Consider the following 16,700-nt stretch of genomic DNA (forward strand, 5'->3'; position numbering starts at 1 on the left):
TCAACACAGAATAGTGTGCGCACTCCCTCAAATCGTTTGAGAAAATATCATATTTTATTTAGCTTTGTTCAATTGTATTCTTCATACTATAAAATAATGCCATGGAATTCTAAGCAAATCTTGTCTGCTAAATGAACTAGTGTAGCCCACAGCCATTTGGCATAGCCACCTTTTCTTCTGAAATAGACTGCATTTTCTTCATGTCATACTTCTTTAGACCTGTCTAATATAATAATGGATTTATTGGGAAGGTGTAGTAGGCAATATTACATGGATTTATTAGACTTTTTAAAATGGCTTATTAATAGGTGGAAGCCAGGAGATCCTAAATGTGTTTATTAATTAACGGTCAATTACTGTGAGACCGATAGTTATTTGCTTGACAATCACCAGCTGACAATTTTGGGAAAGCCCTAGACCTGACTGTGAAACTCTGGGATACAGATGCTGGTACTGACGATCGTGTGTCTTCCCACAGGCCGACCGGATCCAGCAAAGCCCTCAAGCTGGGCGCCAGGGGGAAAGAGGTGGACAACTTTGTGGACAAGCTCAGGGGGGAGGGGGAAACCATCACGTCCAACACAGGGAAAAGGCCTTCGCTTGCGTCCAATGTCCTACCGCCACCAGTTAATGTGGAGAGGTACATTATTCCTCTTAAGTTTTAATCTTTGATAGTAAGCCAAGGTTTATCTTGCATTCAATGTCTGTGCATGTGCTTTACTATTGACATAATTCCCGTGTGTGATTGCAATGTGTGTGATGATAAAACCTCAATCTTGACACCTGTGTATGTTTTCATCAGTGTCCACATGAGAGTTGAGGAGAAGATCAGCCTGACCTGTGGACGTGACGGCGGTCTACAGAACATGGAGCTCCTAGGCATGATCACCCTGAGAGTGACCGACGACAAGGTCAGCCGCATCCGCCTGATGGTCAACAACTACGACAAGAAGGGAGTACAACTGCAGGTGAGTTGTTCAGATCCTGACTGACCCATGACCTTTTGTAAAGACTCCTGGATGGTGTCCAGTAGGGCACAACGTTGTGGGAAAATCCAGTGTTCTTATTTGACTAATAACCCCAGCACGATTACAAAATGTTTCTCCCCGTGTGCTCATTCTGAACACGGCCTAATGTATTCAAAGATTTCTGTAACAATTCATCCCATATCAGACATATGTACTCTACCGGTCAAAAGTTTTAACACCTACTCATTCAAGGGTTTTCTTTATTTTTTTACTATTTTCTATGTTGTTGAATAATAGTGAAGTTGTCAAAACTATGAAATGAAATAACACATGTAATCATGTAATAACCAAAAAGGTGTTAAACAAATCAAACTATAATTTGATATTATTCTTCACCTTGATGACAGCTTTGCACACTTGGCATTCTCTCAACCAACTTCATGAGGTGGTCACCTGTAATGCATTGTAATTAACAGGTGTGCTTTGATAAAAGTTCATTTGTGGAATTTATTGCCTTCTTAATGTGTTTAAGCCAATCAGTTGTGTTGTGACAAGGTAGGGGTGGTATACAGAAGAGAGCCCTATTTGGTAAAAGACCAAGTCCATGTTATGGCAACCGCTCAAATAATGCTTGGCTATGAAAAGCCAACTGACATTTACTCCCGAGGTGCTGACCTGTTGCACCCTCTACGACCACTGGGATTATTATTATTTGACACTGCTGGTCATCTATGAACGTTTGAACATCTTGGCCATGTTCTGTTATAATCTCAATCCGGCACAGCCAGAAGAAGACTGGCCCTATCCTCTCTAGGTTTCTTCCTAGGTTCCGGCCTTTCTAGGGAGTTTTTCCTAGCCACCGTGCTTCTACGTCTGCATTGCTTGCTGTTTGGGGTTTTAGGCTGGGTTTCTGCTGATGTAAGAAGGGCTTTATAAATATATTTGATTGAATAAGCAAAGAGAAATGACAGTCCAGTACTTTAAGACGAGAAGGTAAGTCAATGTGGAACATTTCCAGAACTTTGAAAGTTTCTTCAAGTGCAGTTGCAAAAACCACCAAGCGCTATGATGAAACTGGCTCTCATAAGGACCACCACAGGACAGGAAGACCCAGAGTTGCCTCTGCTGCTGAGGATACGTTCATTAGAGTTACCAGCCTCATATTTCAGCACAAATAAATGCTTCAGAGTTCAAGTAACGGGCACATGTCAACATGAACTGTTCAGAGGAGACTGCATGAATCGGACCTTCATGGTTGAATTGGTTTCTTTGCAGCAAAAGGCAAAAGGGTGGCTTCTTTATTATTTTTTATTTAACCAGGGAGGCTAGTTGAGAACAAGTTCTCATTTACAACTGTGACCTGGCCAAGATAAAACAAAGCAGAAAGACACAAACAACACAGAGTTACGCATGGAATAAACACAGTCAATAATACAATAGGAAAAAAGTCTATATACAGTGTGTGCAAATGAGGTTGGATAAGGGAGGTGAAGAAAATCTCAAACACATTTTTTTTTGTTACTACATGATTCCATATGTGTTGTTTCATAGTTTTGATGTCTTCACTATTCTACAACTTGGAAAATAGTAAAAAAATATATGTATATAAAGTAGGTGCTCTAAAACTTTTGCCCAGGTAGTGTATGTCCACTGTGTTGGAATTGATTGTATCTCCCCTGGTATTTAGACACATCCCAACGTAGATAAGAAGCTCTTCACTTCAGACTCTGTGATTGGTCTAAAGAACGCCGAGAAGTCTTTCCCCCTCGACAACGACGTAGGGGTGCTGAAGTGGAGACTCCAAAGCACAGACGATGCCCTCATACCTCTAACCAGTGAGTGTCATTCCAATGCCTTTCTCCACCCGTCGTCCTGCCGGCACCATTTTCGATCTGCAATTACTGTGGTAGGATTTATTCAGTGTTAACGACAGTCTATTTTTAAATGTCATTGTGCCTCGTTTTGCCTGTAGTAAACTGCTGGCCTTCAGAGAGCGCTACTGGCTGCGACGTGAACATAGAATATGAACTGCAGGAGGAGAGCCTTGAATTGAACGACGTAGTTATTGCTATCCCAATACCGTGAGTACATGGGTGATTAAAAATGACTTTTCTTGTAATGTGTTGACTGTATAACAACCTTGCTGGGTTTTCTTTTGGCCGGTTTCCCAGAGACCGATTTTTAAGCATAGCCCTGGAATAAGAAGTATGGGTAATGGAGTTTCTCCATTGAGCTGGTTTTTAGTATAAGACTATGGTTCATTTGTGACCAGGTAAACCAGCCTAAAGTTTGATGGTTGCGTTGTTTACAGTATATGGTTGTATTTCCTGGTGCAGATCTGGAGTTGGGGCACCCGTGGTTGGAGACGTGGACGGAGAGTATAAGCACGACAGCAGACGGAACGTTCTAGAGTGGAGCCTACCCGTCATAGATGCCAAAAACAAAAGCGGCAGCCTGGAGTTTAGTGTCGCCGGGCAACCCAGCGACTTCTTCCCCGTCAACGTGTCCTTTGTGTCCAAACGCAATTACTGCGACATACAGGCAAGTTTCATCTTTTTCTTTTTTTACTTCGAAGCTTACTAACTATGGCCGTTTAGGCCTATGGTCAATGATGGAACACAATGCTCTTGCGATCCCTGCATTTCACTCGTTACATTGATTCTTTCCCCTCCTATTCCCTCAGGTTGCCAAAGTGACTCACGTAGAAGGAGACGCACCAGTGAAATTCTCTTTAGAAACTTCGTTCCTCGTCGACAAATACGAGATCCTGTAAAAAACAAAATGTATACGTCAAAGCTCCAGAGAAGACAAAATAAATACTCGCCTGCCTGCCCGCCTGTGGAACATTTTGAGACTGTACACATCAACAGGATCCAGCCCTTCAAAAGCCCTTCCCGCGGTGGAGCGCAGTATTGGTGTATTTATGTTTGTATGATAGAGAAAAAGATCTACAGTGTGTGTGTATATATAGAGTTCAATTTAACGGGCAGCGAAACACGCTGTTATTCGCCGAGGAGAGGCTTGAAGTCAAAACACGAGGTCTAAAGGGGCAGCAGGGAAGGGAGATGGGTGGTGCTCTTGGTTAAGTGGTGGGGTAGAAACCGTACTAGCTACAGACAAGCATCAGGGACATGTTCACTAGAACACAAAACGGAAAAAGATAAGCACTGTTTTGCAACAGAAAACAAAATAATATATTTTCTCATTTTGAGGAAAAATAAAATTAGCCTTTCTAATTGTATAAGTCCAGGTAGTCCCTCCCTATTCAGTCAGTTTTCTTCCATTTGGGGCCTAATGAACATGACCCTGTTGTGTTGGCTGAGGAGCTAGTCGGTATTCAGCTGGTTCATCTTCCCTGCTATTGAGGTTGAGTAATTAAAATCATCCCCACCTCCAAAAGAGTTATGCATCCTCTACCAGAGACATTTTGTATTTTATACATTGGACCAGATTCTGAAGAAAGTGGGACTGCCTAGGTGGTCTTTAATGGTTTTGTTTCATAACTGCAGGTTCACGGCAAATCCATTTTAATGGCACCTGTTTACCCACTAAAGGCATTTTTTTTTCTCATTAGATTGATTAATCTCAATATGTAGCTTTAGGTATTGGCTGTGGTATTGAGAAACTGTTAAGATGGAAAAGAGTAAGCAGCCAATTCACAAGGCAAACCACTGCGTTTGTGGATATAGAAGTTCTCAAAAAAGTAATCATTTAAAAGCTCCATAGCAAGCTCGCCGTTGACTATTTACAAACGTATCAGTTGTTGAAAAGGAAGAGCCGACCAATATACTGTGGTTCATATCAAACAACCATCAATAGAGGGAATACTTTGGTCCTACTGCGAGGAGGACTCTCCTGCCAGTGACACCACCTCCCCCTCTGATGACTCCAGTCATTTACTCCCATAATGAACGGATGATCTTTAAAATCCACTTAATCAAAAGGACAACATGTAGTGGTTTCATATGTTTTGGTTTTGATGTTTTGTTTGTATTCCCAGAATTTCAATGCGGTTGGTTGGATAATGGGGTTTGAAGATGGCTAGATGGGACATTTTATCTGTAAAGAAATACAGATGGGGAATCATAACATTCCAGTATAAAATGTGAAGCAAAAAATCTTTAATTGATTAAAGTGTATTATTCAACTTTGCAGTCTTGATTTTTTTTGGTAGTTAATGCATTGCAATGACGTTAAAGACCGGTTGGTTGTTCAGCAACAAATCTGATGCATGCGCAACTATGGGGCAAAACAAAGGTTATGTACGTAACCATGGTTATGTGAGCTACATGGATCACTCCAATATATTGGTATCACTCCACAGCTGAGGGATACATCCGAGGTGAGGATTTACAGAGTTACTCCCATCTACCTGTGTCACGGCTGGGGTCCACCCCTATATATAGACCCCATGGCCACGACACATGTTCTCTACATCATTTTTGAGGCTCCTCTAGCACCGTAGAGGATTAGAGTGATCCATATAGCTCACATAATCATGGTTACATACGTAACCTCCGTTATGTTTCCCTACATTGGAATACCCGTACCAGATTTTGTCGGTGCAAGAGGGATCTGGCCAGCCAGCGGCGAAGTCCCAGCGTAGGGGTGTCCAGACACAGTCCCCGGAAGGGGAGGCAATGCCCAGGACCGCTGAACCAACCGCAGAGGGACGTGCCACATTTACCCGATTTAGTACCTAGCAAAGGTGCAAGAGGAAGCCCATCTGGGCGCAATACAGATACCAGCGAGGGCACTCCTCTCAGTAGAGCCCAGGACGCAGCCACACCTCGTGTTGAGTGTGCCACCACAGACCCCACCACTGGCCTGCCAGCCAGGCGGTATGCTGTCGTAATTGTGTCATGATCCCGTGAGAGAGCCTCTGCTTTGATAACCCAGCCCCCAGGAGACTCACCATAGTAGACAAAGAGCTGGTCTGTTCTCACTGACCGTGTCCGCTCCACATAGGCAGCCAGTGCCCGCACAGCATGCATGCGCGAGGCCCAGACTCCCCCGCTACTGCCGGGGGGTCGTAAGCAGACAGGATAAAAGGGATGTTCACATGCCTGTCTGACAGAACCTTTGAGGGGAATGAAGGGTTAATGCTTCAGTATTTTATCCTAAGAAGCTGGCCAGACACAAGAAAGAGTATGCCCATGCTGGTGAGGGACTACTGGACATATAGAGACAAACTCACAATGCAGGAAGAGGTTGACAACAAAGGCGACAGGGTGGTAGTGCTAGAAACTCGACGCCTAATGATTCTCGTTTCCATGCAGGGCACTCTGGGGTCGAAGTCAGTCTCAGGAAAGACAGAGACTCAGTATTCTGGCGAAACATGCACCCAAGAAATTAAACATTTTGTGGCTGTGTGCAGTATATGTAAAGCTAATCTACCTAAGCAGCAATAGGAAACGCTGTAGCCACATGACGTACAGTTGAAGTCGGAAGTTTACATACTACTTAGGCTGGAGTCATTATAATTCATTTTTCAACCAATCCACAAATTTCTTCTTAAAAAACTATAGCTTTGGCAAGTCGGTTAGGACATCTACTTTGTGCATGACACAAGTAATTTTTCCAACAATTGTTTACAGACAGATTATTTCACTTATAATTCACTGTATCACAATTCAAGTGGGTCAGAAGTTTACATACACTAAGTTGACTGTGCCTTTAAACAGTTTGGAAAATTCCAGAAAATTATGTCATGGCTTTAGAAGCCTCTGATAGGCTAATTGACCTCATTTGAGTCAATGGGAGGTGTACCTGTGGATGTATTTCAAGGCCTACTTTCAAACTCAGTGCCTCTTTGCTTGACATCATGGGAAAATCAAAAGAAATCAGCCAAGAAATAAAAAGAATTGGTGACCTCCACAAGTCTGGTTCATCCTTGGAAGCAATTTACAAACGCCTGAAGGTACCACGTTCATCTGTACAAACAATAGTACGCAAGTATAAACACCATGGGACCACGCAGCCATCATACCGCTCAGGAAGGAGACTCGTTCTGTCTCATAGAGATGAATGTACTTTGGTGCGAAAAGTGCAAACAATCCCAGAACAACAGCAAAGGACCTTGTGAAGATGCTGGAGGAAACAGGTACAAAAGTATCTATATCCACAGTAAAACGAGTCCTATATTGACAACCTGAAAGGCCGCTCAGCAAGGAAGAAGCAACTGCTCCAAAACCGCCATAAAAAAGCCAGACTGCGTTTTGCAACTGCACATGGGGACAAAGATCATACATTTTGGAGAAATGTCCTCTGGTCTGATGAAACAAAAATAGAACTGTTTGGCCATAATGACCATCGTTATGTTTGGAGGAAAAAGTGGGATGCTTGCAAGCCAAAGAACACCATCCCAACCGTGAAGCACGGTGGTGGCAGCATCATGTTGTGGGGATGCTTTGCTGCAGGAGGGACTGGTGCACTTCACAAAATAGATGGCATCATGAGGAAAGAAAATTATGTGAATATAATGAAGCAACATCTCAAGACATCAGGCTTTTGAAAAAAAAAGCAAAGTCTTGACTCGGATAATGGGCCCCAGTTCAGTCAAGTCAAAACATTGCTTTTTTTTTGCAAATGCCCGGGAGTTCCACCATGTGACCTCGTCACCCTACCACAGTCAGAGTAATGGTTAGGCGGAGTCAGCAGTGAAACAGCAAAGACTCTCATCACAAAGGCTATGCCGGAAGGCACAGATGTGTGGCAAGCCATTTTGCCGTGTATAAATACTCCCACAGAGGGCTTCGGCAGCAGTCCTGTACAGCGCTGAATGTCTCTGTTGCCAAAAACTGCCAAGCTCCTCGCACCAAAGGTCATTAAGGATGTTCAGGCACACAAACTTGCATGTCAGGACAAGTCAAAACATTACCATGACGATAATGCAAAAAAATCTGCCTGTAATTTATCAAGGCCAAGCTGTCAGAGTGCTTCTGGCACCTCAAGCCAAGTATGTCACATGGATTCTTGGCACATCAGCGCAAGGTCATGTGAAGTGCAAATAAAAGGCCGAAAGGATCGAAGGAACCATGGGAAGAATATCCTCTGGATGGTGTGGGCAGGACACACGAGGAGACGGGGAAGGCCCCGCCAGGTCAGTTATCTCTGCCGACCGTGCCTCCACAATTTCAGGAGGATGTGGAAGAGGAAGGAGAGGCCCCGAGGCTCCCAGAGGTGCCAGGAGAAGCCCTGAGGATCCAAGAGGTGCCCAACGTACCAGTGCGCCACACTAGGACAAGGGCTAACATAAGACCCTTCAGAGATTTTTTTATATTTATTTATTTCACCTTTATTTAACCAGGTAGGCAAGTTGAGAACAAGTTCTCATTTACAATTGCGACCTGGCCAAGATAAAACATAGCAGGTCGACACATATAACAACACAGAGTTACCCATGGAGTAAAACAAACATACAGTCAATAATACAGTAGAAAAACAAGTCTATATACAATGTGAAAGCCATGGTGGCGAAGTAAATACAATATAGCAAGTAAAACACTGGAATGGTAGATTTGCAGTGGAAGAATGTGCAAAGTAGAGATAGAAATAATGGGGTGCAAAGGAGCAAAATAAATATATAAATACAGTAGGGAAAGAGGTAGTTGTTTGGGCTAAATTATAGATTGGCTATGTACAGGTGCAGTAATCTGTGAGCTGCTCTGACAGCTGGTGCTTAAAGCTAGTGAGGGGGATAAGTGTTTCCAGTTTCAGAGATTTTTGTAGTTCGTTCCAGTCATTGGCAGCAGAGAACTGGAAGGAGAGGTCGGCCAAAGGAAGAATTGGTTTTGGGGGTGACCAGAGAGATATACCTGCTGGAGCGCGTGCTACAGGTGGGTACTGCTATGGTGACCAGCGAGCTGAGATAAGGGGGGACTTTACCTAGCAGGGTCTTATGGATGACCTGGAGCCAGTGGGTTTGGCGACGAGTATGAAGAGAGGGCCAGCCAACGAGAGTGTACAGGTCGCAGTGGTGGGTAGTATATGTGGCTTTGGTGACAAAACGGATGGCACTGTGAGAGACTGCATCCAAGTTGTTGAGTAAGGTATTGAGTAGGTGGGGGGGGGGGGAGAAAGGAAAAGGGTGTTGATGTAAATAGGTATTTTCAATGTGGTATTAAAATGATATGAGGTGCTTGAGAATTCTATATGAAAAGGAAGATGTTCAGATAATGGGCATAATATCAACCCAGAGATGGCGCTAGTGGGGCACCTATCTCGGATAAACAGGTGCATTATGAGTGACTGATTTAGTATCTCATGACCTGTAACCCCTGACTAAATTATTACGTTTGCAGTTTATCTAACCCGCTGACGTGAGCTATTCACACACATCTTAACACCAATGTTATTCTGGTGAATATCCAAATGCTACCCACCCTCGGGTGTTTTTCAAAGCGAGTTTGCTAATCGGCATCTCACAGCCCTGGATGAGCCAATGTTTTAGATGCAGTCATCAGCAAAACAGTGACGCAAACACCATCGCACAACAGGTTGAAGTCAAGCGGGGTTCCCAAATACGAATGGGGCAATACAAGGTATCCATATTGCCATAATATCACCATCCCAAAACGAAATAAATTATGTGAACAGAAAAGGCCAGGTGGAACGCGGAACTCGTTCATTCTGCAGAACAGGTGGCTTATTGGTGAGTGTTGCCTAATCATTTAAAGTACATTTGCCATTGCTAAAGCAACTTAAGTTGTCCTAATGGTCCTCTCTATGTAGATATATGAACTTCTTTACTGGTCAAGCCACAACAGAGCGAGCCAAATAAAACATGTTGTTTGTACTCAATCTCTGACACTTGCATCTCTGTCTTTTTTCGTAGCTTTTTTTGTTTGCGGCTTTGTATGCCATGGTATGGCGTTGTGTGTGTATATATGAAATACAAACAGCCAAGGTCGTGCATGAGCACTGAGGCTGAGAAGAATTTGTATTTATCAATGGTTATCTCCTACTGGCGTGCTTATGACGCTCGTACAATTGTTTGATAAATCACACTTTTTCTATGCGTGCGAACATTCTTTCGCATTAAAAGGGCATTATCATTTTCACAATTTCATATTGTTATTGAGACCTAATAGTGTGAAATATCACGTTTGACTGCACTCCCTTTTAAATAAATCACTTTTCTGGGGGACTGCTCTACTCAGTGTTACATGGGTAGGGCTAGATGAGACCAGAAGAGCAGTTTGTTTAGATAAATGCCAAGAAAACAGAACAGGCAGCGGCGCTGGACAGTGTCAGTTTCCTCTCACTCCCACCCTCTCTTACGTAACCCTGAATTGGATGCCTATTTACACTCCGCTTGCCTTCCTTAGGACTCCGCAATCCTCTTTGGCATTAGTTTTCTGTTCTCAGATCTTAATGTGGAGTATGGGCTGGACGCTGCTTATCCTTCTGGTTGTTCTGACCGTGGTCCACGGGAACCCGACCGTGACGGTCAGAACTGGGTCAGGACCAACAGTGGGGTTCGATCAACACCCAAACAGTGTTCCTCTGGGAGAGGACATACAGACCACTACAGAGGTGAGTGAGCTACAAATCCCTAGAATCCTCTATTCCGAGAGGAAGCACATCAGCATAGACTCGATGCACATTGGATAGTATTTCACAACCCGAGTTGTGTTTTCCAGTCGAATCCAGATTAGATCAAATTCAGGCAACCTAAAATGAACACATCAACCACATAACCATCTGCTAAGTAAATTTACATTTACATTTAAGTCATTTAGCAGACGCTCTTATCCAGAGCGACTTACAAATTGGTGCATTCACCTTATGACATAATATAATAATATATGCCATTTAGCAGACGCTTTTATCCAAAGCGACTTACAGTCATGTGTGCATACATTCTACGTATGGGTGGTCCCGGGAATCGAACCCACTACCCTGGCGTTACATGCGCCATGCTCTACCAACTGAGCTACAGAAGGACCGCATCCAGTGGAACAGCCAGAATGAAGGAACAATGACACCCTGGTGAAATGGTAGTATTAGGTCAATCTTATTTAATCATCATTACAACATATGCTGTACATAGTACAAAACCAGTTAATATACATGCCCAAGTTGAAGTCCAAACTTAATAAAAACTGCTAGGCTGTGGGACAAGGCTGTTTGCTGGAGAGCAAAGGCTGAATGGAAATAGTCATAATAAATACTTTAGGACAGTGTGGGGGGGAACAAGGGGGTGAATCAAGGGAATTCACTTGGTCATCTCTGATCATTTGTAGCATTTTGGATGCACATAGGATATAATAAACCCACCTTATTTTAATATCACGTTTATTTAACTAGGCAAGTTAAGAACAAATTCTTATTTACGATGATGGCCAAACCCTAAACCGGATGACGCTGGGCCAATTGTGCGCCACCCTATTGGACTCCCAATCGTGGCTGGGTTGTGATACAGCCTGGAATCGAACCAGGGTCTGTAGTGACGCCTTAGACCGCTGCGCCACTCAGGAGCCCTTGGCGAGGCAGAGTATGTTTACAGTTGATTGAGCACTGTGTAGGTTTGTGTGCATCTGTCAAGCATTCCATTGCAGTACTGTAATGTTATTTTTTAAGGGGGTAGACAAGCTTTAATACTGCAGATTGATGAAAGCTACAATCTATGTAATTGTCTGCATCATTTCAAATTCCCCATTTTCTTTATACATACACACATACATACCAGTCAAAAGTATGGACACACCTACTCATTCAATGGTTTTTCTTTATGTTTTACTATTTTCTACATTGTAGAATAATAGTGAAGACAAAACTATGAAATAACACATGGAATCATGTAGTAATAAAAAAAGTGTAAAGTATCAGATTCTTTAAAGTAGCCACCCTTTGCTTTGACAGCTTTGCACACACTAAGCATTCTCTCAACCAGCTTCACCTGGAATGCTTCTCCACCAGTCTTGAAGGAGTTCCCACATATGCTGAGCACTTGAAGGCTGCTTTTCGTTTACTCTGTGGTCCAACTCATCCCAAACCATCTCAATTGGGTTGAGGTCGGGTGATTGTGGAGGCCAGGTCATCTGATGCGGCACACCATCACTCTCCTTGGTCAAATAGCCCTTAAATTGCCTGGAGGTGTGTTGGGCCATTGTCCTGTTGAAAAACAAATGATAGTCCCACTAAGCGCAAACCAGATGGGATGGAGTATCGCTGCAGAATGCTGTGGTAGCCATGCTGGTTAAGTGTGCCTTGAATTCTAAATAAATCACAGACAGTGTCACCAGCAAAGCACCAAATATAAAATGAACACTTTTTTTGGTTACTACATGATTCCACATGTGCTATTTCATAGTTTTGATGTCTTCACTATTATTCCACAATATAGTAAAAATAAAACCCTTGAATGAGTAGGTGTCAACTTTTGACTGGTACAGTACATACAAATACATACATATCTTAATTTCGTTTTTTCCTTCATTACTTTCTAACCCTACCACCCCTATCCTAATTGGAGTAAACAACAACTCTTAGGCTTCTACTTCCAGCTTATACATACTATATACATTTTATGGACAGTCTATTTTACAATAGTTCTATTTAGTTTGTTTTTACTCCTGTCCTTCCTCAACCTCTCCCATCTATTTCTGATGTCCATCCGGTTAGATTTTTATTTGCCATTTCTTTCACAAAAGTTCTTAACCTAACCTAACCTAACCTTAACCCCCCCCACATCAGTTCTCCAGAAAGGATCATAGACTGAGCAATAACTTTAGTCCAAATAAATTAACAGAAAAAATGAGCAAATACAAACTCAATTCAATATCACTGAAAGTGCATGGCTTGATATATTGGCCATTTTTATGACTAATTGACGTCTTGACATCCGACTAGAGGAGCCAGCGCCTTACAGGACTGGAGGTCTGTGGCGTAACCAAACGTCATTCAGTGGAATCTGGGGAGAGGAAATGGCGATTGACCATCAAATACACAGTGACTAGACAGACGTTTAACCTATCCTGTCTTAGCAGAAAGAAAAGGGCATAGGAAGTATGAGTAGGACAGAGCTGCACTCACATTAGCACACAGCGTAAAGTAGCCCTCCGCCCCATCCTGCCCACTGATAACCCCATGGCGACGGTTGACCCCGGCGATGACTGTCCCTTGGAACTCATCGGGCGCCACAATTTCTACTGACATGATTGGCTCCAGCACGGCAACGTTGGCCTTCTCCATGGCTACCAAGAGGGGGACATGGATGGAAGGAGAGAGGAGACATTCAGTTGGTTTGTCAAAAAGCTGAGAAGCACAGAAAAGGTATAGAGGGAAAAATATGCGAGAACAATGGGGGTGTATTCTGGTTAGTTGACACCCACCTTGTTTAAGAGTGCCCCCCCCCCCTGCACGGATGGAGATCTCATTCGAGTCCACCATGTGATGCGCTCCGTCTTCCAATAGGACCTTGACGCCTGAGATCTTGTGACCAGTCAAGAGGGCCTTTCTGAATCACTGCAGGAGAGAAGGGATGTGATGGAGAAAGAGTGACAGTGGTGGGCAAACTACGACCCGCGGGCCCATTAAATCTGGCCCACGTGAGGTTTGAGTAAAGAAAATAGAAATTATAATGGACCTATATATTCAAATGAATGCCCTCTCTGTAGCCCACAAATTGATTTTTGACAAACTAAATCGGTCAAAATACAAATCTGTGGCCCTCTTGAATTTTTCAATCCCGATGTGGCCCTCAAGTCAAAAAGTTTACCCACTCTTGCGGTATGAGATTAGAGGTCTACTAGAATTTCAACCTGAATAAGATACAGGATTTTTACAATCGTAATTACACTTACTGAAGGGCCTATGTGATTCAGACTACAGCCAGGCATGCACACCTTCTCAACAGCCGGCACAAACTGTTTGGGGATGTTGGTTCCAACAGACTGGTCTTCAAACTCTACTTTTGTGTAGTTTTCTTGGTCCAGAGGTTCAAGAACTCCTATCACTTTACCGTACTGCCCAGAACCACCAGACTGCTTCTTATGGGTGAAGTCAAACCTGCAGAGACAAGCACATAGCCAAAATAGGTAACCAATTTAGAGGATTTTCATTAAAGCATTGGTAGGTAAAGAACTGCCATAGTTGCCAAAACGATCAACTCACATTAACATAGACAAACAAAGTAGCTGTATGGTCATTTGCCATGCTTTTATGTTAGTGAGGAGAAGGGAAATGTGTGGCCTGTCTCTTTTACAGGGCGGTACTAACTGAATTATTGGCTTGGGAGGAAGCAGGAAGTTCTCCCCCTGCATGTGGCTGTTTCTCCAGCTGTCTAACCGCAACAGCCTCAACGGGCAGGGAGTGACAGCCTTTTCAGGCACACTTTCTTCCTCTCTGACACTTCGACCCTCCCCTTACTCACTATAGTTCTCTGTATCCTCCCTCTTTCTTCATATCTAGAACTAGGGCAGGACTCGACTCCCTGCACCAGCACACACAGAGGTCAAAGTCCCATCGTGGCAGACTGACTCTCCCTACCTGTCCTCACCCACCCTCTTTGCTCTCATTCCCCTTCTCTCCGGTGCGGATTAGGGGGAAAGCGAGGTGGTGGAGGAAGTGATGACGACTGGCGTGCTGAACCCGAGTCACTACCCTGCCCGCCGGGCAGCCACGGTGGTCCAACACTACCTGAACACCCGCTACGGCTCACCCTACAGGTGGATCTTTCTCAGCACAGTACACAGCGTGGAGGTAGGAGTGGAGGTGGAGGATCAGCATACCTTGGGGAGTGCGTTGGGCAAGGGGCAGTTAATATTGCAAGGCAAGGAAGGATCCTTGGAAGGGGATGGATACGGGAGGTCTGTGCGCATAAAAAGTCAATTCTCAAAACCACATACAGTGGGGGGATTTTTATTAATTTTTTATTTTACATTTTGTAACTAGGCAAGTTAGTTAAGAACATGTTCTTATTTTCAATGACGGCCTAGGAACAGTGGGTTAACTGCCTTGTTCAGGGGCAAGATGACAGATTTTTTTACCTTGTCCGTTCGATCTTCTAACCTTTCGGTTATTAGTCCAACGCTCTAACCACTAGGCTACCTGCCGCCCCACTTGAGGGGGCGACGGCTTTATGGAACATAGTTCTGTTTGCTTACATTTTGTCTTAAGTGGTCTCTCTCTCTCCCCGGCTGTCAGGATGTGGCAGAGATGGGGAGGAAGTATCAACTGGAGCTTACCATGCAGGAGATGATCAGTAACGTAAGATCCGATTCACATTCTCAGTGACGCACTATTGCACAGAACAGCCGTGTGAATAAATACACGGTGTGTTAAGTAACCTTGTCTACACTGCCATGGTGATAAACACATGTGTTAGGTAAATTCCTTTTCCCAACTCTCCTTTCATATTCTCACTTTCTCCTCAATTACCTCACCCTTTCCTCTCCCTATAAAAGGTTTCGGGGCAGTGCTCTGCGGAGCTCTTCTTTCCAGGGGGAGAGGGGCAGAGTGCTCCCCAGGTCCAGGCCTCCTGTGAGGGACTGCATCAAAGCAACACCATGGCTCAGGAAGAGGCCTTCTACCAGCAACACAGAGCCAGCAATAACCTAGTGTCAGGAAACAATATACCAGGTAGATATAGAGCCACAAACACACACAACTGACCCCCCTCCTCCATCTCTCTTCTGACTGTGACGTTTGTGGTTTCTTTGACAGACAGCTACGGTCACATGGAGCCCAGCATGAAGCCCTTCTGGCAACTGGGGGGCGTGGCCTCCAGTTTCATCATGCTGAGGGAGTCCAATGAGAGCACGCTTTACAACATGGCCCAGGTGGCCAACTTCACACAGCTGGTGAGCAGCCAAGAGGTCGGTTCGACCGTACGTTACTGTGCAGTCGGGCATCAGATTGCTAGATCATATATGGTTAGCTGATACGTTAAACACCTATCCGGGCGTGGTACGATCAGACATGTGTCTGATGTAGTCTTGAGAAGAACCTCCGTGTAACCATGGAGATATCTGCCCAAATTCCAAATGGACACTTAACTCCCCACCCATTCCTTTCCATCCGTCCTTCTCACACATTTGGTTCCCTGGTTCTGTCTGTCCCTCAACAGGAGACTGAGAAGGACCAGCTGAGATTCAACTACCATGTCCTGCTACACGAAATGATTTCCCAGGTAACTAAAACGTTCTGCCATCGGTCTTAACAGAACTCCGACGTCATGTTTGTTAATACAAAAGGTGCATTCGTTGTATGTGTGTGGTTTTACGCGCAGGAGATCATCCACTGGAAGCTGCTAGTCACCTGGTCCCCAGAACAGGGAGTTCAAGTCCTGCAGACTGAGCTGCAGCCAAAGTGCCACCACTGCGAGGCTCCTCCAAACACCACCAACTGAGATACACGGGGGGAAAACGCTCCAGAGCCTTACTGAAGTACTGCAGGGAAGAGTACAGCACATCTCTTTCTTAGGACTCGAAGGGTAAAAGCCACCTTCTACCTGCTTTGAAAAGCTGAGCTTTACACTTCACACTTGTCTTGGCTTCAGTAATTATGTTTACCTTCACCGCCACTACTGCTTCAGAGGAGGTGAGAGGGCACACGTCAATGGCCTTACTGCAGCTATATGTCGAATGCACTGCTTTTACTGGTCAGCTTGTAAGACTCTTGGTAAGCTATAACAATGTGTTTCAACTTGTTGTTCATATACTCCATTGGCTCGCTTCACTTCGTCAATAAAGCCGTCGCTGTACACAATGTAATGCTTCTGAGAGT

The 16,700-nt window shown here is 44.2% G+C and overlaps 2 protein-coding genes and 1 long non-coding RNA gene across 7 annotated transcripts in view; 2 read left to right on the forward strand and 1 right to left on the reverse strand.

Moving 5' to 3' along the window:
- Positions 1-5,115, forward strand: part of LOC118397100 (coatomer subunit delta-like) — a 34,676-nt gene extending 29,561 nt beyond the window's left edge. For both annotated transcript variants that reach the window (XM_035791569.2, XM_035791570.2), the window contains 6 exons: positions 479-640; positions 803-968; positions 2,656-2,803; positions 2,941-3,049; positions 3,305-3,509; positions 3,652-5,115. In XM_035791569.2, the coding sequence (XP_035647462.1) occupies positions 479-640; positions 803-968; positions 2,656-2,803; positions 2,941-3,049; positions 3,305-3,509; positions 3,652-3,741 (880 nt within the window). In that variant the 3' untranslated portion in view covers positions 3,742-5,115. The remainder of the gene's footprint in view (positions 1-478; positions 641-802; positions 969-2,655; positions 2,804-2,940; positions 3,050-3,304; positions 3,510-3,651) is intronic.
- A 3,588-nt stretch (positions 5,116-8,703) lies between these two features.
- LOC118397102 (latexin-like) lies at positions 8,704-16,682 on the forward strand. 4 transcript variants are annotated; one of them, XM_035791576.2, is made up of 8 exons: positions 8,704-8,806; positions 10,338-10,505; positions 14,517-14,675; positions 15,120-15,182; positions 15,380-15,554; positions 15,639-15,775; positions 16,042-16,104; positions 16,204-16,682. In XM_035791576.2, the coding sequence occupies exons 2-8, from the start codon at positions 10,344-10,346 to the stop codon at positions 16,321-16,323; spliced, it is 879 nt and encodes a 292-aa protein (XP_035647469.2). In that variant the 5' UTR covers positions 8,704-8,806; positions 10,338-10,343; the 3' UTR covers positions 16,324-16,682. The 4 variants fall into 4 exon arrangements, with proteins under 4 accessions (XP_035647469.2, XP_035647468.2, XP_035647467.2 ...); XM_035791575.2 differs by lacking the exon at positions 8,704-8,806 and adding an exon at positions 9,258-9,621 and having other exon boundaries at positions 10,298-10,505; XM_035791574.2 differs by lacking the exon at positions 8,704-8,806 and adding an exon at positions 9,258-9,621.
- Positions 10,517-14,399, reverse strand: LOC127908599 (uncharacterized). The gene is made up of 3 exons (XR_008067672.1): positions 13,778-14,399; positions 13,008-13,439; positions 10,517-12,086 (listed from the first exon to the last, which is right to left on the reverse strand). It is a non-coding gene; the product is annotated as an uncharacterized LOC127908599 (long non-coding RNA).
- Positions 16,683-16,700: the final 18 nt, after the last annotated feature.

Source organism: Oncorhynchus keta, chromosome 18 (assembly GCF_023373465.1).
Source record: "Oncorhynchus keta strain PuntledgeMale-10-30-2019 chromosome 18, Oket_V2, whole genome shotgun sequence".
NCBI lineage: Eukaryota > Metazoa > Chordata > Actinopteri > Salmoniformes > Salmonidae > Oncorhynchus > Oncorhynchus keta.